The sequence below is a fragment of the Indicator indicator genome, chromosome 11 (genome assembly GCF_027791375.1).
Source record: "Indicator indicator isolate 239-I01 chromosome 11, UM_Iind_1.1, whole genome shotgun sequence".
Classification (NCBI taxonomy): Eukaryota; Metazoa; Chordata; class Aves; order Piciformes; family Indicatoridae; genus Indicator; species Indicator indicator.
This window is the reverse complement of record NC_072020.1, coordinates 5,333,618-5,354,976: the sequence shown is the minus strand read 5'-3', so window position 1 is coordinate 5,354,976 and position 21,359 is coordinate 5,333,618. Positions and strand designations below refer to the sequence as shown.

The following is a 21,359-nucleotide window of genomic DNA, read 5'->3' as shown; positions in this document are numbered from 1 at the left end:
TTTACCAGCATTCCTACTGCAGTTAATAAGATTAGTAATTAAAAAGCTTGATAGGAATTGGCAAGCCTGGCTCCTCCGCCTTGCCCTCCCCTCCAGGCTGGGCTGGTGTGGAGTCTGAGGCAGGGCTGGCAGAGTACCTGAAGCTCTGAAGGCAGCAAGGCTCTGCTGGAAGCTGTGCCTGCGAGCGGGCGATGGAGAAGTCCCGGCCGCTGTGGGACAATCCCCTGCAGTTCGTCTTCGCCTGCATTTCCTACGCTGTGGGCCTGGGCAATGTGTGGAGGTTCCCATACCTGTGTCAGATGTATGGAGGAGGTGAGTGTGGGTTGTGCTTCTTGCTTCCCTTGCTGAGGGGTGCAGCGAGCTTTAAATGCACATTGTCCATGTTAACATCCTGCCTACCTGGCAGGGTCCAGGGCAGGTTCTTGCTGTGCAATCTCTTCTATTGCTGCTTTACTTTCCATGTTCTGCAGCACAAAGCTGGTGCCTGACAGCTGCCTCATTACAGTAGCACTCATTTCCTGTCAGCACAGTGAAGCTGTAGGAAGGGCCAGGTTTTCTGAAAGGATGGAGGTAGGGTGAGAGATGCAGATCCACATGGCATTCGTTTATTACTTTCTTCCCGCACTGAACCACTCTGAAGGCCTCAAACTAGTTCAGTTCTTGGAGGTTCCCCTATGGGGACTTGGAGTATATTGAGAAGGGGAGATAGTACTACTGATTTGCTGTAAGGATTGGCTGTGCCATTTCAAATTTGTCATTGATGTGTCTTTTTTACAAAGCCTTACTTGCTTCTAACTTAGCTACAAATCTGCCTTGAAGTTGGCTCAGGCTCCTTAATCATCAGTTCCACAGCTAAAGCCTCCCCAGAAACTTTGAAGATGGGGAACAAATTGGTTTGGGTTCCCAAACAAGAGCTCTTTGAAAGTTTATCCTTCTCTTAGGTCCAAACTGAAGAAGGATGAGGTCTGTATTGCAACCATTCTTCCTTACAAATCATGTCAGCTAATTAGATATGTAATGATCTCCACTAGTATACAGCTGCCACTGATTAGTGACCATGAAGAACCCTTATGAGGAGCCTCTCTTTGTAAGACATGCCAGGGTTATGCTGCTGCTTGCTCTGCCTCTGTTGCCACAGTGTTGGGCCCAGCTCAGTTTTTACTGACGTGCTGAGCATCTGCCTTGTTTGCTTCTGGTCTGTGCCTTCCCTCTCAGGAAGAGTTTGAGTGCTCTTTGCTGCTTCTGTGCTGTCTCACTGCTTGTTTCTGACTATGTGTGATGGTTGGTTCATGCTAGTTTTTGAGAAGCCAGCAGAGCACTGGCAATAGATCAGAGCTGCTCTGTGGGATCAGGGCAGAAAAATCTAGGTAATCCAGTGGGAGAAGTGAGGACAGAAGTTAGATGCTGCAGTAGCTGAAGCTTTCTTAGGTGGTTCAGGTAGCACTAGTGACAGACATACTGCAGTTGTGGCTGTATTGCTCTACCCAGATGCTTTTGAGGTCCAAGATTTCACGTCTGACACTGAGCTTAGCATGCAAGTGTTTCTGCATACAGTTAAAGTGTACAGGATTAGCTCACTAGCAGTCAGTCTTGGCAGATGGCCTGAGGGACAGCAAAACCCTGACACTGGGGGCTTTGTGTGGTTTAGCCTCTTGCTGGCCATCAGTAGTGTAGCAGATAATGAATGTTCTGAGAAGTGTAACCAAAACCAGAACACTTGATTAACCTGAACATTCTTGGGTTTATTTATTTATTTAATTTCATGAAAAACAAGTTTTTGTAAGAAGTTTCTCCACTGTTTGTATTTTTCCTGGTTAAATTTCCCAGGGGAAAAGCAGCTCTCCCTGCCGTGAAACTAAACCTTCTGACAGCAGGCTTGGCTTTCCTGCGTTGTTTCTCAATGCCCACTTAGAGGATTCAGTGGCTTTCCAGGTCTGCAAAACCCATGCAGACAAAGCGTTGTCAGGAACTTGATGGCTGGATGTGCCAGGCACTGGGGCTCAGGGGGGATGCCAGCAGCAGCTTGTTCGGCATCTTCCTTGTAGAAGAGCACAGAGCCAGTCCCTCTCCTGCCCAGCAGAGCAGGTGGGCCCTTACACTGGTGATGCTCATAAAAAGTGAGTGTTGGCAGACTTTATGATTTCCTGTCCTGTTCATGAGCAGATTGCCTCCCGAGCAGAGCAAGGGGCTTCAAACTTCACACGTGCAGTTAGCACTATAGGGAAGCTGGGCCAGGTTGAAATTGTGGGATGTTTTTACAGCAGGATGGGTGCTGAGCCTTCAGTGAGGAGGCCCCTGGTAACCAGACAGGATGCTGAGCAGAGGCAATGATGCTGGCCAAGCCCAGTGTCTCCACCAGACCTGGGGCACATGTCATAAGTTGTGCCAGCTACTGGGGTCTGGCCTGGGGGGGTGTTTTTGTGGGTAGTTGGCACCATAGGAAACAAGATCGGGTGTAAATGTGCAGGGAGGTCGGCGGAGCTGTGCTGGTTCACAGCAGGTGAGGAGTTGGTTCATGTGGCTGTTCTGAGGCCCTTGTCTGAGGCCTTTTGGAACAGCTGATGAAACCTTGGCACAGGTTTTCTGAAGAGGTGGGAGATGCCCCATCCCTGCAAATGTTCATGGACAGGTTGGATGGGGCTCAGAGCATCCTGATCTAGTCGATGATCACTTCAGGGGAGGCTGGACTAGATGGCCTTTAAAGGGCCCTTCCAACCCAAAGCATTCTGTGAGTGTATGTGAACAGCAGCATCAGGAGGAAGATCTGTGTGCAGACAGGGTGCAGAGCAAGGGCTCAGTCCCTGTCCCCGGGCTGTGGCAGACATTTGGGTGAAGAACAAGTCTGAAGGAGCAACTCCTCATGGCAAGGTGGCAGAGCCAGTGCCGAGCAATATGATAACGCTACTGGGAGGGAGGAAAACCTTTGCAAGGGGAGCGAGACTGATTTTCCCCTCCGGTGATACCCGGCAGAACTCCCCTTGGTGGCAGCACCCCGCTGGGATGGAGCAGCTGCAGGAGCTCTCAGACCTCCGGCAGCTCCATTGGGGCGTAGGAAGTTATCTAACAGACTAACAAAGGGGTTGTTAATAAGGAGAGAGCCAGGAGGTGGGAGATTAATTCCCAGCATAAACCCGATTATTGCTCAGTGTTTGTTTGCAGCTGTGTGCCTCGGGCACTGCCCGGGGTTGATTGCTCTGAGGCGCTGCACAGAGCCTGTTGCAAGGAATGTTAATGCTGCAGATTAAATTCTAAACAGGAGATGTTTATGTAAATATTTTGGCCTGTTGTAAAAGGGGAAGCAGGAAAGACTTCCCAAAAGTCCAGGGTTTGACTTGGTCAGCAGCCTTCTGAAGTGAGCCTCAAGTTGAGGGCAAGGATTAATTTTTGTTTTCCAGCAGAAATAGCAGCAGCAGTGCATCCTTGTCGCTGGACACAAAGGTCCTTTTCCCTCCCTCAATCCCAATTCCTGCTGCCCCTTTTCCTCGAGACCATCCGTGTCAATCCGTGTGGGGGTAGCAGGGATGAGCAGATGTGGGATGAGAGGAGGCTGTGTGCCTCCATCCCAGGGGCTGCTCCCTGTGGGAAAAGCCTTTACCTTTTTGCTGGTGCTTGCAGGCTCAGCATGACAGGGCAGGGGGGAGCTTTTTGGTTGGGTTTTGTGTTGGGTTTTTTTTAAGCCAGACCAGACTTCAGTACTTACTGGAAACTCTGTCCATGGAATCGTTTAGGGTGGAAAAAACCTTTAAGATCATAAAGTCCAAATGACCCAGCACTGCCGAGTCACCACTAAACTATGTCCTTCAGCATCACATCTACATACCTTTGAAAGCCCTTCAGGGGTGATGACTCTACCACTTAGTTCTCTGGGCAGCCTGTTCCAGTCTTCTGCACCTGAAGGGTTGCTGAAATGTTTCCTATTAGCCCCTAAATTTCCCCTGGCACAACCTGAGGCTGTTTCCTTTCCTCCTGTCACTTGTTACCTGGGAGAAGAGACTGACCCCAACCCCACCTTGCTACAACCTCCTTTTAGGTAGTTGTAGAAAGTGATAAGGCCTCCCCTGAGCCTCTTTCTCCAGGCCAAACAATCCCAGCTCCCTCAGCTGTTCATGGCAGGAGTCATGCTCTAGACCCCTCACCAGCTTCCCTGCCTTGCTTTGGACACGCTCCAGCTCCTCCATGCCTTCAACACGGACGTTGCTCTCACCTTTCATTGAGCACATTGAACGCTACACGAGGAGTAAAACTTTCCCTCAGCCTCTCTCATGATTTTTCACAGCCTTTGGCTGGCCCTGAGTTACCCTTTAACAGCCCCAGCCCCGAACATTGCCCAAACCCCTGCCAGACACCTGGGCAGCCCAGCCATAGCAGGGTGCTGGTTGGCACAGTTTAACAGCAGAAATCTCAGCTCTGCCAAGTGCCTGCGGAAAATTCCCTGCGCCCCGAGCACCCGGGACAGACCTCAAACCCTGTGAATACCCTTCAGCCTCCTGCCGTGCCCTCAGCTCACTCGATGCCCCAGCCAGCTCCCGGCACTGGTGTGGGGCAGTTTGCCCACAGTGGTGTTTGTGATGCTGCTCTGGGTTGCTCTTGCAGGTGGCTTTTTGATCCCATACCTGATCATGCTGATCGCCGAGGGGATGCCACTGCTCTACCTGGAGCTGGCCGTGGGGCAGCGCATGCGGCAGGGCAGCATCGGCGCCTGGAAGATCATAAGCCCCTACCTCTGTGGAGTTGGTATGTGCTCAGCTGTCCTCTGCCTTCCTGAGTGCCTGGGGAGCACACAGGATGTTGGAGTGGAAAGCTTTGGCGGGAGCTGGGTTTTTCCTGGGCCTTACCAGGCCCCTGTGGGACACTGGGGCCAGACCCCAGCTTGCAGTGCTGGGTCCCTGGACTTGGAGGTATAAGTCCACCAGCACTTCAGTGCTGCTAAAATCATAGTATGAAGGCCAGCACTAAACCCAGCCCGTGGGCTGCCTGCACTGGGCATTGAGCATCTTCTGGTGCTTCCAAAAGCAGCTGCTCAATAAACTCCATATGGAGTGATGGAATGGTGCCTGAAGTTCCTGCTGTCACTGCCTAACAATGTCTGTTCGTGGCTTCAGGATGTTGAAGTACCCTGGTGACAGAAACTAGCATCAGTTTCATGTTCATTTTTAATGATGCATTGCATGTTCACCCTGAACTAAAGAGCTAAAGTATAAAACCTGGTGCAGGATGGCCTTGATGGCAGGAGGAGGTGGCTGCAGCAGCAAGGGCATGGTTTGGGCATGGACAAAGCCCTCCCCTCATGCCAGCCCCAGTGTTACAGGGCCCTGGGTGTTTGGAGGCTTTACCACTGACCCTGCACCTCCTTCCATGCCCACAGGTGTTGCCAGTGTTGTCGTCTCCTTCTTCCTCTCCATGTACTACAACGTGATAAATGCCTGGGCATTCTGGTACCTCTTCCACTCCTTCCAGGTGCGTAGGCATGTGGCTAGTTGTGGTGGCTCTGCACTGGTGCTGGATGTTACATGGCACCATCATCAGCTGGGGGTGGGGAAAGTTCCAGAAACCCTCCCAAGGCTTTTTGCGGTGGCAGTGGGGTAGAAAGAAAGAGACAGTGGTGTTTGATGTCTTCTCCTCACCACATAATGCAGTTCATGGCAGCTCCATGATGCCTTGCTGACATGTGCCTTGGTGGCCAAGGTGTCCTACACCCTGGGATGGGTCTGACTGAAGGCAGGGAAGAGGTTGGCACCGGGGGGAGAGGATCAGAGGGTCATTCCCATGGAAGAGGGTCAGAACAGATCTGCCCTTGGGGAGAGAGTCATCCCTAGAGAGGTGATCAGAAAGTGTCCTGGGGAGGGGGTTAGAAGACATCCCCAGGAGAGTGAGTCACCTCCAGCCCCAGGCACAATGCACAGAGAAGCAAGCCCTGGGCAGAAAGATGTCCTTGCTTTCATCCCACCATGCTGACAGCTCTCCCTGTCTCCCTCCCTCACAGGACCCCCTGCCATGGGCTACCTGTCCCCTGAACAGCAACCGCACAGGCTACGAGGAGGAATGTGAGAAGACCTCCTCCACACAGTACTTCTGGTACCGCCAGACCCTAAACATCTCCCCAGCGCTGGAGGCCAGCGGCAGTGTGCAGTGGGAGCAGGCACTCTGCCTGACCTTGGCCTGGCTTGTGGTCTACCTCTGCATCCTCCGTGGCACCGAGTCCACTGGCAAGGTGAGAGCCTGCCCAGGCTATGCTGAAAAGCAGCATCTGTGGCTGCTGTTGGGATCAGAGAATAGTTTTGGTTGGAAGGGTCCTTTAAAATCATGAAGTCCAACCACTGAGCCCAGGCAGCTCAACCAGAGCAGCCAGCCCTGCTCTCTCTGCTGTACTGTTAAGCTGCCACTGAAGAAGATTCAGATGAAACACTGAGTGATAGTGAAACAATGGCCTAGAGAGGTCCTTTAAATGCAGCCACATCTGCTGCAGGACCAGCCACCGGACTGCTGGCCCTGCAGAAGGCCACTGGCCACAGCAAAGCCATGGCAGGAGACATGTTCCTTGCTCTTTGCATGAAAAAACAGACGTCTAACAGGTAGGTTTACTCAGCTTTTATTACCAGCAGAAGTTGTGAGGAGTGGGAAAAACAAATAGCAATGTCCCAGCTGAGCCTGCAGTAAGCAGCAAGCTGAGGGCTCTAATCCCCAAATCATCTTAGCTGAATGCAGAAAGCCATGAGCCTGTAAACTAAAGAACCTCTTCAACTTGCTGCAGCTGGCTTTGGGGACAAAACAGAAGGAAATAGCCCAAGAGCACTGGAACAATGTCATGAAGGTAGAGCCTCACTGAGGGGGTGCAGCGGCTTCCCTGGCATCCCCTCTGCAGGGACAGCAGTAGCTTTGGGCAGCAGGTGCAGTGTTGTCCCATCTCACTGGAGAGGAGAAGCTGCTGCAGATCCAGGTTTGTGATGGGGCCAGGCAGTGCTGGCAGGGGGCCATCAGAGCAGTATTTGGTTATCACCCAGATTCTTCTCTGCCCGAGAGTTTGGGAAAGGAGGTTTCCTGTCAGTCAGTTCTAATAGAATTTTCTGGGTGAGCCATTTGGCTCCATCCCAGCCAGGAGAAGGTGATTCTGGGTCTGCCTCATTTGTAATGCAGGCAGCTTTTTCCAACATAGAGACTGAACACTGAGACTCAAATCCAGGAGTCTGAGCAAAAACTCAAAGGAAGATGTAGTTCCTGCTGTCCCCCCTCTGGGTTACACTAAATTATTCTTGTTCACATCTGAATTCTAATAGTTTTCATTTTGACCTTCTATGAGGTCTGCTCACCTTCCTCCTAGAGCAGATGACAGATGTCCTTCTTTGCCTAGTGTGTCAGTGTGGGCTGAAATTCCCCCCCCACCACCTCTTTCGCTTTCTCTGTTTGAACTTTGCAAAGAAAAAAATTAAAGAGTTTCAAACCATCACACCTAGTGAGTCCTTGAGAGGCAGTTGCAGAGTGGTGTTTCTCCACTAAATGCTGCAAATAATTTGGGTTGTTTCCCAGTCAGAGAAGAGCCTCTGGGAACAGTGGCACAGGTCCTTACTGCCAATAAGTCCTTGTTTCCCTAAACCCCAACCCAAACATTGAATGGATTTGAAAATATGTCTTTAATGCAGGATAGCAAAGACAATAAGGGGATTTATTGGTGTAAAGTGAGAGTGGCTTAGCCCTGGCTTGTGCACTCCTTAGACCAAAGTGTTTGCCCTTCCTCCCTGCAGGTTGTCTACGTCACAGCCTCTTTGCCTTACTGCGTTCTCATCATTTACCTCATCAGGGGGCTGACGCTTCACGGAGCTGTGAACGGCCTCATCTACATGTTCACCCCAAAGGTACAGCAGCCATGCTGGCTTCTTCCTGATCTGCTGTTAATTACCAAGCCCGCAGGCTTTTAAACCCTGCTGAAGTTCTTGCAGCAGTATATTAGCTCTGGCAGCTGGAGACCCTGGCTGGGGTCAGCTGGAGGCTGTTGGGCAGAGCAGGACCTGCCTGTTGCAGCACATAGCTTTCAGACGGGGCGGTAGCCCTGTGCAAAAACACAGCTGCAACAGATGCAGCAAGGGGCTCGTGCCCATCCCTGCAGAGCAGCGCGGACAGGGCAGTACCTGGCATCTGTGTGCAGCTGTACAGTGGCACTTTGCCTGTCTGGCAGCTGGAGCAGCTCTCAAACCCCAAGGCATGGATCAGCGCCGCCACACAGATCTTCTTCTCGCTGGGGCTGGGCTTCGGCAGCCTGATTGCCTTTGCCAGCTACAACGAGTCCAGCACCAACTGCGAGCGGCACGCAGTCATCGTCTCGCTCATCAACAGCACCACCTCCATCTTCGCCAGCATCGTCACCTTCTCCATCTACGGCTTCAAGGCTACCTTCAACTATGAGACCTGCCTCAGCAAGTAAGTGCTGCTCTTCCCTCGCCTGCTGCAGGCTGTTCTGGGCACTCCTGGGGAGTCACAGGCTGCTGGCCATTGGAAGGAACCTCTGGGGATCAAGGCTAACTCCCCAGGTAAGGCAGGTTCACCTAGAGCAGATTGCACAGGATCGCATCCAGGTGGGTTTTGAATCTCTCCAGAGAGACTCCACAACCTCTCTGGGCAGCCACCTCCTGTTCAGATGGAACCTCCTGAGTTCCACTTTGTGCCCATTGCCCCTGGTCATGTCACTGAGCACCACTGAAGAGAGCCTGGCCCCATCCTCTTACCACCTGCCCTGTAGATATTGATAAGCATTGAAAACATTCCCTCTATCTTATCTTCTCCAGGCTATACAGCCCCAGGTCTCTCAGTCTCTGAAGTCCAGTCTCTTTATCTTTGTAGCCTCTGCTGGACTCTCTCCAGTTGTCTCTGGGGAGCCCAGAGCTAGGCACAGTGAGGAAGGTTGTTTGGTAGGGTAACTTTGCCAAGGAAGGCAAGAGGGGAGGTAAATAAATAACAGAGGACAGTGCTGCCAGCGCTGCTGAGAGCAGGTCTGCTGGTGCTCTAATAAAGTTAATGGCACTACTTAGTGCTGGAGGCTGAGGTGGAAGGTCAGCACTGGCTTGCCTTTTGACACCTGGGTGCCCCTTCCAGATACAGACAGAGGATGAGTTTTACCTGGGAAAGTCACAGCTGCACTTACCCCCGTGCCTGGGGCCTGGCACATGCTTCAAGGAAGGATGTGGGGCTGATGAATAAAATGCAGTGATGCTCAGATTCCCCTGCTTTAAAGCTAAGCCCTGTGCCAAGAGCTCAGCCTCTTCACAGTGATCATAGAATTATAGTTTGGGTTGGAAGGGACCTTTGAGGGCGTTGGAAGGCCTTCTGGCATTAAACAGGGACATCTGCAAGTAGATACCATCCAACCTGACCTGAAATGTTTCCAGGGATGGGACATCTATCACCTCTCTGGGCATCCTGGGCCAGTGTCTTACCACCCTCAGTGTAAAAACTCTCTTCCTTCTATCTAGTCTGAATCTTGCCTCTCTTGGTTTTAAACTATCACCTCTTGTCCTGTTGCTACAGGCCCTGCAAAAAGTCTGTCCCCAGCTTTCCTATCAGCCCCTTGAATACTGAAAGGCTGCAGTAAGGTCTCCCTGGAGCCTTCTCTTCTGAAGGCTGAATAACCTCAACTCTCTCAGCCCAGCCTCACAGCAGAGGTGTTCCAGCCCTCTATCAAATTTTGTGGCCTCCTCTGTACTCCCTCCAGCAGGTCCATGTCTGTCCTGTGCTGAGGACTACAGAGCTGGATAGAGCACTGCAGGCTGGGTCTCACCAGATCAAACAGAATCCCCTCCCTCAGCCTGCTGGCCTTGCTGCTTTTGATGCAGCCCAGGGTTCAGTTTGCTTTCTCAGTCTTTGAGCAGATATTGCCAGGTCATATCCAGCTTTTCGCCCACTACCCAAGTCTTCCTCTGCAGGACTGCTCTCCTCATTCCCTAGTCTGTATTGATACTGGGTGCTCTGGAGGGGCCCAGCAGCAGCTCCCATGCAGTCCCTGGCACAGGGCCTATGGCAGTTACACTTTTACTTGTACTTTTACAGCTTTCAGTCAAGCTGCAGGTCAGGGAGGAAACCAAGCTGCCAGTCCCTGAGCCTTGCTAGCAGGTTTGGTGAGGTGGTGGGGTGTGGACATGTGACTGGAGGGCAAAGGGGCAGAAATGCCAGCTAGCACTGGCCAGCACCCAAATTGCCTGCCTGGCAGCAGCAGTGTGGGCATAGGGGCTGCCCGCTCTGAGTCAGAGTGCAAAGTCACCTGTGTCCCAAGACTGTTGGAGGTGCCAGGGTTCCCACTTGGGGGGACCAGTGCCCTGTGGTCAGCAGAGCCAGTGAAGAAGGAAACAAGATTTAAAACCAGCCTCAGTTTTATGCCACTGAACTGCTGTCCATCTTTCCTAGGGTGATCCTGCTGCTGATGGATGCCTTTGACCTGGAAGAAGGCTCTGTAACAGCAGACAACCTCAGCCAGATGAAGGCCTTCCTTATGGCCACCCACCCACAGCAGTATGCCCAGCTGGCACCACAGCTCAAAAACTGCAGCCTGGAAGCTGAGCTGGATACTGTGAGTGGCCACTTCCTGCTGCTGCCTGCCCTTCACCCTCTCCTTTTCTCCAGCAGAGCACAGGCAGCTGCTCAGCCCCACATCCAGGAGGGGCTGCAGAGAGGCTTGGTTCTATTCCTTCAGATGGGTGTAGGACAGGTCTGGCTCAGCCTGGCAGGGAGCTTCGTTGGGTCTACAACTACCTGAGAAAAGATTGTAGTGAGGTGGGGCTTGGACTCTTCTCCCAAGAAACAAACTATAGGACAAAAGGAAACAGCCTCAGGTTGTACCAGGGGAGGCTTACATTGGATGCAGGAAAAATTTCTGCACAGAAAGGGTTGTCAAGGCCTGGAACAGGCTGCCCAGGGAAGTGGTGGAGTCACCACTCTGGGAGGGATATAGGAAACATGTAGCTGTGGTACTGAGGGCCACAGTTTAGTGGTGACTTGGTTAACAGTTGTACTCAAGGGTCTTAAAGGCCTTTTCCAACCAGTAGTTCCATGATTAACAGCTGAGCTGGGTGGGATGGAGCCAGACCACTGGCTCTGGCTGTGGGGCAGGGCAGGTCGCAGAGGTTTGGGGTGAATGTTTTTGCTCCAGGTGTCACCGTGCCAGTGTTGGTGCAGTTTGAATAAACTAGCAAAGAGCTCACCTGCCTTTGCTGTGCAAAGCACCACCACAGGTGTGGGTTCTTGTGGTGCAGGATCAGTCTCTTGTGTCCCTCACTGAGCTGAGGGGCTGCCTGTAACTCTGCCTCGTGTTGCCTGCAGGCTGTGCAGGGCACGGGCCTGGCCTTCATAGTCTATTCTGAAGCCATCAAAAACATGGAGGTCCCCCAGCTCTACTCTGTGCTCTACTTCTTCATGCTGCTGATGCTGGGCATTGGCAGCATGCTGGGGAATACTGCAGCCATCCTGACACCACTGACAGACAGCAAGTTCATCACCAGCCGCTTCCCCAAGGAGGTCATCTCAGGTAAGCAGCTGCTGTGGTGCAGCACAGGCCAGGCAGTGAGCAAAGGACCCACAGCTGTTAAGGGTTCCCCTTCAATCTCAGGGAGAGCAGGGAATAGCCAAGAGGATGCCAGAAGGGGTTGCCTGCCCGTGGGATTTTCTGCCCAGCCTGTACAGCACTTACCTTTCCCTTGGGAGCTCTCCAAGAACTGGGCAGTCATGGCTGTGTATTTGTAGGCTTCCGCACACACCACAGCTCCTTCAGACCAGTGCAACTTAACAGGCCAGGACTCCCAAGTTGTGCCAGGGGAGGCTGAGGTTGTCAAGCCCTGGAATAGGATGCCAACACTGGTGTAGGCGGGGTGCTGAGGGACATGGTTTAGTGCTGGGTTAATGGTTGGACTTTATGATCTTAAAGGTCTTTTCCAACTAGACCAATGCTATGGCTGTATACTGATCTGAGACAGATTATTTTTTCCCTTAGGAAAAGCCCTATCATTTCTTCTGAGCTGCTCCCTGTGAACCAGCAGAGACGCCCCAGCAGCATTTGAGTCACAAGCAGTGTGACCTTTCCCCCAGAAGGGAGGTTTCCAGGTGCAACATCAGGTCCTTGTTTTCTCCATGCAGGGGCTGTGTGTCTCATTAACTGTGTGATTGGCCTCATCTTCACCATGGAGGCTGGGAATTACTGGTTTGATATCTTCAACGACTACGCAGCCACCCTCTCACTCCTGCTCATTGTGCTGGTAGAAACCATCGCTGTGTGCTACATCTATGGGATAAGAAGGTACCATTTTGAACCCTCCTTTCTCCAGAGCAGGACAGCTGGGGCAGTGACCACTGGCCAACACATGCAGGGCCACAAATACCCCCTTAGGACAAGCTTCTATCAATCTATCAACAAGGCAAAGGGGCAGCTCCTCTGCCCTCCACACCAGGGTGGGTGATGAGAACTCAAATCCATAGAAACGAGCCATAGTTTCTCTTCCATACTGACCACCCCTGCCTTGTTCCATCATCTTACAGCAGTGATGGTCTGAGCTCACACTCCAGGCAGAAATTCATTGAGACCCTTCCTGCTGTGCATGTTTCTAGCTCCTCTTCTGCATTGTGGGATCCCTGTGGAAGCCCTGCTATGTCTTTTAATTTTCTTTCACCCTCACTCTGAGCCAGTTCTCCAGACAATTCCTCTGCTCATTACTCTTCTGGTCAGCTGCACTCCTCTTTGCCATCTCAAGCAAGTAGCTCTGTAGGTGATTTTTTTTTTTTTTTTTTTAAGTACCTCAGCTCAAGGGAGCAGCTGAAGAGACACAGCTGTTCTCAAACACTGGTGATGTTTTTAAACAGGTTTGAGAAAGATCTTCACACCATGATTGGACGCAAGCCAAACTGGTACTGGAAAATCATGTGGGCCTTTGCTAGCCCCCTGCTGATCATCAGCCTCTTCATCTTCTACCTCACTGACTACATCCTCACTGGAACACTGCAGTACCAAGCATGGGATGCCACACAGGTAAAACAGTTCTGGGGTAGTTGGCTTATTTTAATTTGCTTCTTGTGAGAACAGCTCTGCTCCACACAATTGCACTTGAGAAGCTTTCGGGTTGGGGCCATTCCGCAGGTGAAAGGGGGCAAGCATGGCCTAGAGCCACTGTACAGTTCTTATAACTGACCTCTTCAGAAAGGAAAATGTGGTTCAAGTTTAAGTCCCAAATATAATTTTAAATATAAACAGAAAAATTGCTTTAAGTGTTAGACTAGATCTTTGAGAGTCCTTTCCAGCACAAACTATAAACTTTGACCAAAAGCAGTGAATTTTAGCAGAACTGAGTTGGGCCACAGTTAAGTTTTTGTAATTCCCACATTTTAGTTGCTGGCCAAAACAGTTCTGCTGCTGAGCTGTGTACTGCTTGCAGGCGACCAAGGGGGGGAGAAGTAATCGCTGCTTTCATTAATGGAAGTGTTCCTAGCATGAAAGAACAGATTATGCATGTTGTTTTCCTGTCATGGCTGGTTTGGAACCCTGGCCTGTCAGCATGAGCCCACAGGCTCCAGGAGGGACCTGTGAGAGGTCAAGGTTCTGCCACCTCATTAAGAAACATCAATCAAGCCAAAAATCTGCTCATTATCAAAGCCTGATGAAGTTTTCCCCAATATTCTAGTTATTAGCTCTGTTCTTGGCACATGTAAGCTTGTCCAACAACACAGAAAAAATGCTTCTTAAAGGTCCTGTTGAGATCCATGGGCATAGGTTTGCTCCAGAACCCTGACACCCACAGACCCCTCAGATGCAGTGTGGCTTCTCTCCCTTGCAGGGGCAGCTGGTGACCAAGGATTACCCTGGTTATGCCCTGGCAGTGATTGGGCTGCTGGTGGCAGCATCTACCATGTGCATACCCCTGGGGGCACTAGTAACTTTTATCAGGAAGAGACTGAAGAGGGAAAGAGTTTCTACTGTTGCTTGAATGCCAAAAGCTGGATTTGGGAAGACCTCACCCACCTCATCAGTACCTAACTGGGCACTTCTGGAAGACAGCAGCAACCCTTATTTGTAGCAGCTACTTAGAGTTGAGAATCATGGGTGCTACACTGACTAAAAAAAAAAAAAGTGCTCTTAGTGTGTTCCAATGGTTTGGAGAAAAAAACCAAACCCAGCTCTTCTGTAACAAGGTGAAGCTTTAAAATGGCTGCTGTAAGAGAAGGGCAAAAAGAAGAGCCCCCCCATGTGCTTGCAGAGCTTAACCAGCACATTGACCCATCACACAATGCCAGGTAATTCTTTCCCTCTGTGGAGACAGGAGCCACCAGCTGAAGTTGTTCCTGCACCAAAGTTCTGGCAGATACCCTTACTGGTTCAAGAAAGCCATGCTGCAGCACATGCACTATTGGAAATGACAGCTGGCAGCCAGCAGCATTGAAAGGATGGACGTCTTGCAATACAAACAGGATCATCCCTTTCCTATAGAGGAAAGGGCACTAGGATGGCAGCTGAGAGAAGTGTGGCCAGCACCACTGCTCTCTGCCCAGCAGAGCAGTCTCTACACATACACACACATAGAGGAAGTGCTCTCACCTCCACAAGCAGTGAAGCTCCAATTTCAGATGTAACTGCACAGTGCTGTACTTTGTTTTTCTGGGGCTGCACTTTAAGTGCACCTGGAAATGTGATAAAGCTGCTTTAGAAGCCCACCCCAAACCAGAAGTATGCCATGTAATTAGCTTTGACAAAGTTCAAATTCAAGAGCACTTTAATAATACCTTATGTGAGCATTCGATAAAGCAAGCAACACAGTTCCAGTGTAAGTTTCATGTGCTAGAAAACAGAAAAATTGTAGGTGTGGACTTCAGACAGAGGCACACACCCATGCCTTAACTATGTAACCATTAGGATATACTAAGTGCCTTGTGCAGAGGGATTCATGTCAACCAAACACGGTTAAGCCACACCAACCCTGATCTGTCACTCTGGGACAGTTAAGCAAGAGGCAGCTGTGCAGCCTTCAGGGTAGGTGAAGTCTAGCAGTGCCAACCAACAGCAACAAGGACAACCTGCAACAAGAAAGCTGCAGCTCCCTCTGAAACAGGCCCTGCCTACTTGCCCATGCTGGACTAACAACAGAAAGCCAACTTTTTCACACTTTTGTTTATTAAAAACGGATACCATAAGCACGACCTGTACAAAAAAAAAAAAAAAAAAGTGGAATTGCCCAGAGCTGGGAGCAGTTGTGCAGCAAGCAGTTACCGTCTTGGGCCCCCTCTTCCTCTGCCACGACCTCGGCCTCTGCCACGGCCCCTGCCACGGCCTCTTCCAGCAACTTAGCAGAAGAAACAAGAGAAATCAAGTGAGACCCAGGAATGCTTCCACTGTGATCAAAACATTCTTGTATCAAGCATGAATGTGATCCCTGCGATCATGCAGGCAGGTATGAAGTCTGTTAATGCTCAGAAGGAATCTGACAACATTTCCATCTCTTGGGTGAAGTTGTTTCAGTACCCAGCTTCCACAGACTGGGTCTGTCCTTGGCTTCCCTAAACAAAACAAGGGGGTACAACAGCTGGCTGCTCCCACATGCCAGGGGTAAGCCTGACAGAGCTAGTCCTCTTTTTGGTTACAAGCCCCTGGTTTTCCAGGCATCAGAAAAAGCAGGTGCCAAGACAATACCATTCTGTTCCCATTCCTCACTGCAGCAAAGGCATTTCCCGCAGCTCGCACTGTGGGTCCCAGAGCACTCTGCTAAGGGGAAGTGTGAGTTCTACCACGCCGTGAGCTTCCTAAGCTTCTCCAGCACCATGTGGAAGTGCAGCACGCTGAAAGGATCCCACCACCAAACAGCTTCCTACTGTTTTGGGTAATGCCTCTGCCAACTGCAGCCATGATTCTCAGGCCAAGGGCGTGTCTGTGTGCTCTTTTAAATACTGCTATTAAATGGTAAAGGGAGACAGAATCACAGAATAGTTCATGCTGCAAGCAGCTCCTATGATCCATAGGGTGCTAACATGTCACCTTACCCATTTTTCCTAAAGAAACAGCCCCTGCCACACCTGGCTGCAAGGCCAGCCTACAAACTTATTAGAAATTAACCACGATTTGATCAGTTTGTCAGCACTGAGCTAAAATAACAATTAACTCCTCAATGCTGTGTGGAAGTTCAGGATCCACACAGCACTATCCATGTTCTAGCAGCAGACAAAGCACTGCAGACAACACAGCAGCAGTCTGAGAGTGCTTCCACACACTGAAGACACAAGGGCTATTACACTGAGGTGAAAACAAAATAAACAGTGATGCCCCTGTTCAAGGCAGCATGAGGTTCAGAACAAAACAAAAAGCACTTCAACCATGCTCACTTTTCCCTATGGTCAGCCAGGAGAGGGCCACTTTATCCTTATCCTATGTGAAGACTCTCTCTCACACTGTGATGCACACACCTCAGAGGTCCTTACACCTATGGGGTAAGCACAGCAACTTCTAGCACATGCATGGATCCAAGCCCACAGAGCCAACTGCTTCAGCTCTACATTACAGGACAAATGATACAGCATTGGATCAGAGCACAATTAGCTTTCACTTGCAGGTCCTTATTTTAAACCCACAGATTAACTGCTGGGCAAAACATACACTGCCTGAAGCTTTTCTGATGTTTAGTTGATATTTAACAGTGCAGAGTATCACTGAATTAGTCTCCCCACATGGCCTGAGGAAACAGCAGCCACTCAGAGAAAAGGAAATGTACACCTGTTGGTGTCAACTCTTGAGACTGCCATAGGTTAAGAGTTACTTCTGCTTAAAAACACTTCCATTACTAAAAAGAGACAAACAAAACTCCGCATGAAAGCGGGCTCTACGGAGGCTAAGAAGGTGGGCAAGACAGACTTGGCCAGTCCAATATCAAACCCTCCTGAGATCAAACTGCCGAACACAGCTACTGCCACACTGAAATCACGTTGAGAGCATTAAAACGCACACAAAGGCAGAACACAGACTGGGAAAGCACAAACTGACCTGCTTCTCTTTTCTTGGACTTGACTTTTGGTTCAACATCTACCAGCAAAGTATCCAGAGGCAAACTGTCTGGCAGGATGAAGTAGCGGATGTTATTCCCTCGAATGCTGAGTGTCTCCAGCTGCACAGGTTCTCTGTTCTTCAGGGTCATCTTCACTGCCTTGAGATGTGTGTTCATACTGACATCCACTCCTGAAACAACACACATCTAAGTTCAGGAAGAAAGGTCCTTGCTGCCCAACTATGCACATGCTACAAGATTTACCTTGTTCATCAATATCTGCTTCTGCCTCTCAATTCAGCCTCTACCAAAAGGCAAGGACTGTGTCTTTGTCTCTCCAAATTATGCTTACTAATTTATCTATTGCTGCAACATCTCTTTGTCTAGCTCTTGGCAACAGCCCTTGTATAAATGGTTAAAATAATTCATTTGAACAACAAATAAACTGCTGCTTATTACACAAGTCCAATACTGGTCTGTCTTTCCACTGCTTTAAAAAAGCAAACCAAACCTTTGAGAAAAGAAATAAAGCTAACAAAACATAAAAAACAAAACTACCAATCATTTCCTCATTCTGTTAGCCTCAGAAAAAACCCAACTGCCAAAGCAGCCTTTGTTGCCTGATAAAATCCATTTAATGCTAGTGTGCTATGTCTTAGCAAAGGATGGAAACCACACTGCTGCAGGGAACAATCACTGCTTAACAAACCCTGTGAACAGCCAGCAGGTAAGAACAGCATGGAACCTGCACTGTGCCCACTCTGCTGTGCTACACGCTGTGGGACTGAAAGGAGTCTCAGCTGGGGACAGGTATTGAATGACAACCCTGAGAAGCATTAAAAACCCCAACGAACCAAACCCTACCATCTTAGTTTTCACTTTGCACATTACAAGCCTTGTGTAGGATTTGGTCTCAAAACTCTGAAGACCAAATTAACAGTAACTTTTTCAGATAAAAAAATGTAGACAACATATAGAAATTGCAGTTTTCAAACACCTGACAATTCAGTGACAGGGCACTCACACAAATACAACTCTGAGTGTGTTCAAACTTCTGCACAAACAACCCCTTGTGGTAACAATTATTGTCTCATTTCATCGATTTGGCAAGACAAACTGCAGGATGTCTCACCACAGTAAATAACACAAGTAGCAGGCCAGAACCAGCAGAATTGCTCTGCTGCAGTTCATTCCACCTATTTTTCTGTCCTCTCACTTCACCTGACCCTGGTCTTTGTAGGGTGAACCCTGTCCCTGCAGCAAGCCTCCTCTGAAATACGGAAAGGAGGAGATGATTGCAGGACTGTACAGTTAGCACTGCAATTATGAACACAGCTCATGCACCAGCATCAAGGGAAGACTGGCATTTCAGAGACATGGATTTTGTTGAGAGCTGGTGCAGATTCTTAGCAGAAAATGAGAGCCTTTGTTCTGCAATTAAGCCTACAGGAGCACAGAAGTCAGGAGACAAGCTGTTTGCTTCCCACCTCACTGGGTTCAACAGCGTGTGCTGCAATCACGGTCCAGGGTGGTGCATTCAGTTCTAATAACAGTTCTGATGGCTGCAAAATCACACCAGGTCTGGGCTTAGGCAAATCTCTGCAGAGTGCTACTGGCCAAAAAAGCACCTTAGCAGTTCCCTAGAATATGACTCTGCCAAGTTTCAGTATTTTTCATTTTTTAAAGTGCCTGCGCAGAAAAGCTTATTGAAGTAGATTGGGGCAAGTGAAGATCAACCACATTCATTAGCTTAATATTAAATACAAGGTGCCCCACCTGACATCTCTGCAGAACACCAAGACTAACATTCCCAGAGCAAGATCCCCACTGATACTAAAGCAAAGGCCTGCACAGCTTCCAATACATGAGAACCATACCATGAACCATAAAGGCTTTTCCTATAACTCCCAGTTCAGTGACCCAAAGAAGCACCTGCTGGACAGTAACACCTCCAAACTTCTACCACTGACCTGTTAGTAGCAGGGGACCAGATTCCCAAAGTCAGGATGCCTTTTGCCCTGTATCCTATGTTTTCAAACTCATTAACATCACTGCAACCGCACAAAGATGCCTTCCCACATAAGCTCAGCTTCACCAGTGCAAACCCGCAGAGTTCATTTTTATGTCCAAACTGCCCCCACACAAAATTGAACCTCTTCTAGTCCAAGATGTCTCTGGTCCCTGCAGAGCAGGTGATGACCCTTAAAGATCCCTTCCACCCCCCAAAATTGCATGATTTAACTGGTTTAAGACTGTATCAACACTTAATACTTGCCCTTCATCTTTGCTAGCATTACTAAAACAACTCTCTGCTGATTTAGCTTCAACATTTTCACTGCTATTTCACACTCAAGCTCAGAGGTACCACATGAGGCATCCTACAGAAACGTAGCTGAAACGTAGCCACTACCAGTGGCAAAACTACCTGACCAATGTGACCACACTGCTAAAAGTCTAAAAGAACACCATTCTTACACTGCCTTTGCCAATGGTCAGGAAGAGTTCCTTCACTCCTGCTCAAGACAGCAGAGAATTCATTGCTTCCTGGCACCACCTTCTAAAAGCCTGTTATAAAATATGACACCACCAGTGTAAGCCTGACCATGGGTGAATTTGCTCACAAATATGTCAAAACCAACTGAAATTTCCACGTATTTTTATGGTTGCCTGCGGAAAGCAAGATGTCTCAACTCTGCACTGTTCCCAGCAACTCCTGTTAACATCCAAGCTCTTCTGTAACAAACATCTCACACTAGTACATCAAGATGTCAATTACGAAGAACATCTGCACCCCACAAGAGGGAGCACCAGACAAAGGAGCTCAGCTCAACCGTTAGCAGAAAGGTGGGAGATGACAACTTTGCTGTAGTTTACCGTCCTACCCTACCTGTGATGGTTCCATGCACCTGTGTCCCATTCTTCAGTTCGATGGTCACAGTCTCATGGCTCAGCTTCATGAGAAACCTGAGAAATAAAGAAAATTTTAAAAAATTATTTCTAAAATGTTAACTACCATACACAACGTCCAGTTATGGACACCAGTATGCATCATGTATAGACACACAGCGAGCTTCCATAGACGAGCTGGGTTCCCAGCGCTCACCGGGCAATAAAGCATCAGATAAGAGCAAGACAAAAACCCGGACAGGCCCCGGTCCCACACGACACCGGGAGCTGGGACCCTTGACTATCACACTGACTCCAGCACCTTCCTTCCAGGCGAAAAGGCCACTACTGTACAAATAAGGGAACACTTTAAATTTGTTAGCATCTACAAGACAACTCTAACCAAATCCGGGGTGGTTTCGCTGAGCAACCTGCACAGGGCCCGCGCAGGCAGCCCTCCCCCCCCAAGCTGTGCTAGGCCGCCCAGCCACGGGTAGAGGGGAGCAGGGATCCCTACCCCGGCCATCCTCCCGCCCCCCGCCGTTCTCACGGGGGCAGTTCAGAGAGCCGTAGGCAGCCGTTGGCGGTTTCGCCCCAAGAGCCGGGCCTAGGCCGACTGAACGAGCGGGCTCCCTTGCCGCCGGCAATCCGCCTCCATCCGCTCACCTGACGAGCTTCATAGCGGCGGGAAGCCCAGCGCTAGGGGCGGGCGACCCTCGAGAGGTGGCAGCGGCCGCCCCTCGACGGGCAGGCCTCTCGGCACGGGCGGTGGAAGGCTTCCTCCGGCAGGCCGCGCCGCCACCACCACTACCACTAGCGACGGCCCGCCGTCCGCAGCGATGAATGGGCGGAAGGGGCGGAGTCGGCGCCCCCCCGCGGCCCGGGGGAGCGTCGCGGCAGGACGATGGCGCATGCGTAGGCCCCGCCCGGGAGGAAGCTGGCCCTGAGGGCAGGGCGGGCTCCTAACAGCTGCCGCCTCGACCCGGCGGCTTTGATTCGCTTCTTTATTTTAAAGCTGCTCTGCGTTCAAAAAACCAAATCCCCAAACCACGCGAATAAAAACCTTATACAATTAGTTTATTTTTTTTAAAAATTCCATTATCTAAAGTTTTAATAGTAATAATTTTGTCTGAACGTGGGAATCTATTCACCCAGCAAAGCTCCATCCCTTCAAGATGTACACAGTGCTCTTTCTAGTATTTCATCAGCTATTTCAGCTCCGAACCTGTACTCCGGGGAAAGCACAGTTTATGTCTGAATTTGGTAGACCAATTTTTAACATAAAAAAACAAAGTTACCCATAAGTGAGAGAGGGAAAGGGAGAAGAGAACTTGAATTTTCACCTATTGCTGCAGGCAAACAGCTTGCTGAAGTGCTCTTGTGAGGGAAGAAGTCAAAACCCGGTGCTGAGCAGGGGGGACACTTGAGATTACGCATCCAAGGAATCCAGCCAGAGTTCTCAGACAGATGCAGCTGTGAGGGCTG

At 50.0% G+C, this 21,359-nt stretch overlaps 2 protein-coding genes across 7 annotated transcripts; one reads left to right on the top strand and one right to left on the bottom strand.

Annotated features, from left to right (window-relative positions):
• The first annotated feature begins 191 nt into the window (after positions 1–191).
• Positions 192–13,975, top strand: SLC6A20 (solute carrier family 6 member 20). Of its 4 annotated transcripts, none has more exons than XM_054384777.1 (11): positions 192–312; positions 4,594–4,734; positions 5,366–5,457; positions 5,984–6,211; positions 7,740–7,850; positions 8,171–8,412; positions 10,390–10,552; positions 11,302–11,506; positions 12,112–12,271; positions 12,832–12,997; positions 13,800–13,975. In XM_054384777.1, the coding sequence occupies exons 1-11, from the start codon at positions 192–194 to the stop codon at positions 13,947–13,949; spliced, it is 1,779 nt and encodes a 592-aa protein (XP_054240752.1). In that variant the 3' UTR covers positions 13,950–13,975. The 4 variants fall into 4 exon arrangements, with proteins under 4 accessions (XP_054240752.1, XP_054240751.1, XP_054240754.1 ...); XM_054384776.1 differs by having other exon boundaries at positions 8,141–8,412; XM_054384779.1 differs by lacking the exon at positions 4,594–4,734.
• A 1,177-nt stretch (positions 13,976–15,152) lies between these two features.
• Positions 15,153–20,594, bottom strand: SNRPD1 (small nuclear ribonucleoprotein D1 polypeptide). 3 transcript variants are annotated; one of them, XM_054384897.1, is made up of 4 exons: positions 20,541–20,594; positions 19,876–19,952; positions 16,988–17,179; positions 15,153–15,299 (listed from the first exon to the last, which is right to left on the bottom strand). In XM_054384897.1, exons 1-4 carry the CDS (start codon positions 20,552–20,554, stop codon positions 15,223–15,225), a joined length of 360 nt encoding a protein of 119 aa, XP_054240872.1. In that variant the 5' UTR covers positions 20,555–20,594; the 3' UTR covers positions 15,153–15,222. The 3 variants fall into 3 exon arrangements, with proteins under 3 accessions (XP_054240872.1, XP_054240874.1, XP_054240871.1); XM_054384899.1 differs by having other exon boundaries at positions 16,988–17,056; XM_054384896.1 differs by lacking the exon at positions 15,153–15,299 and having other exon boundaries at positions 16,598–17,179.
• Positions 20,595–21,359: the final 765 nt, after the last annotated feature.

Coding starts and splice junctions, on each gene's coding strand:
- SLC6A20 (XM_054384776.1), top strand. CDS start 192: ATGGAGAAGTCCCGGCCGCTGTGGGACAATCCCCTGCAGTTCGTCTTC. Junction 313..4,593: donor GTGTCAGATGTATGGAGGAG/GTGAGTGTGGGT, acceptor TTGCTCTTGCAG/GTGGCTTTTTGATCCCATAC. Junction 8,413..10,389: donor TATGAGACCTGCCTCAGCAA/GTAAGTGCTGCT, acceptor CATCTTTCCTAG/GGTGATCCTGCTGCTGATGG.
- SNRPD1 (XM_054384896.1), bottom strand. Junction 17,180..19,875: donor GGTGCATGGAACCATCACAG/GTAGGGTAGGAC, acceptor GTGTTGTTTCAG/GAGTGGATGTCAGTATGAAC.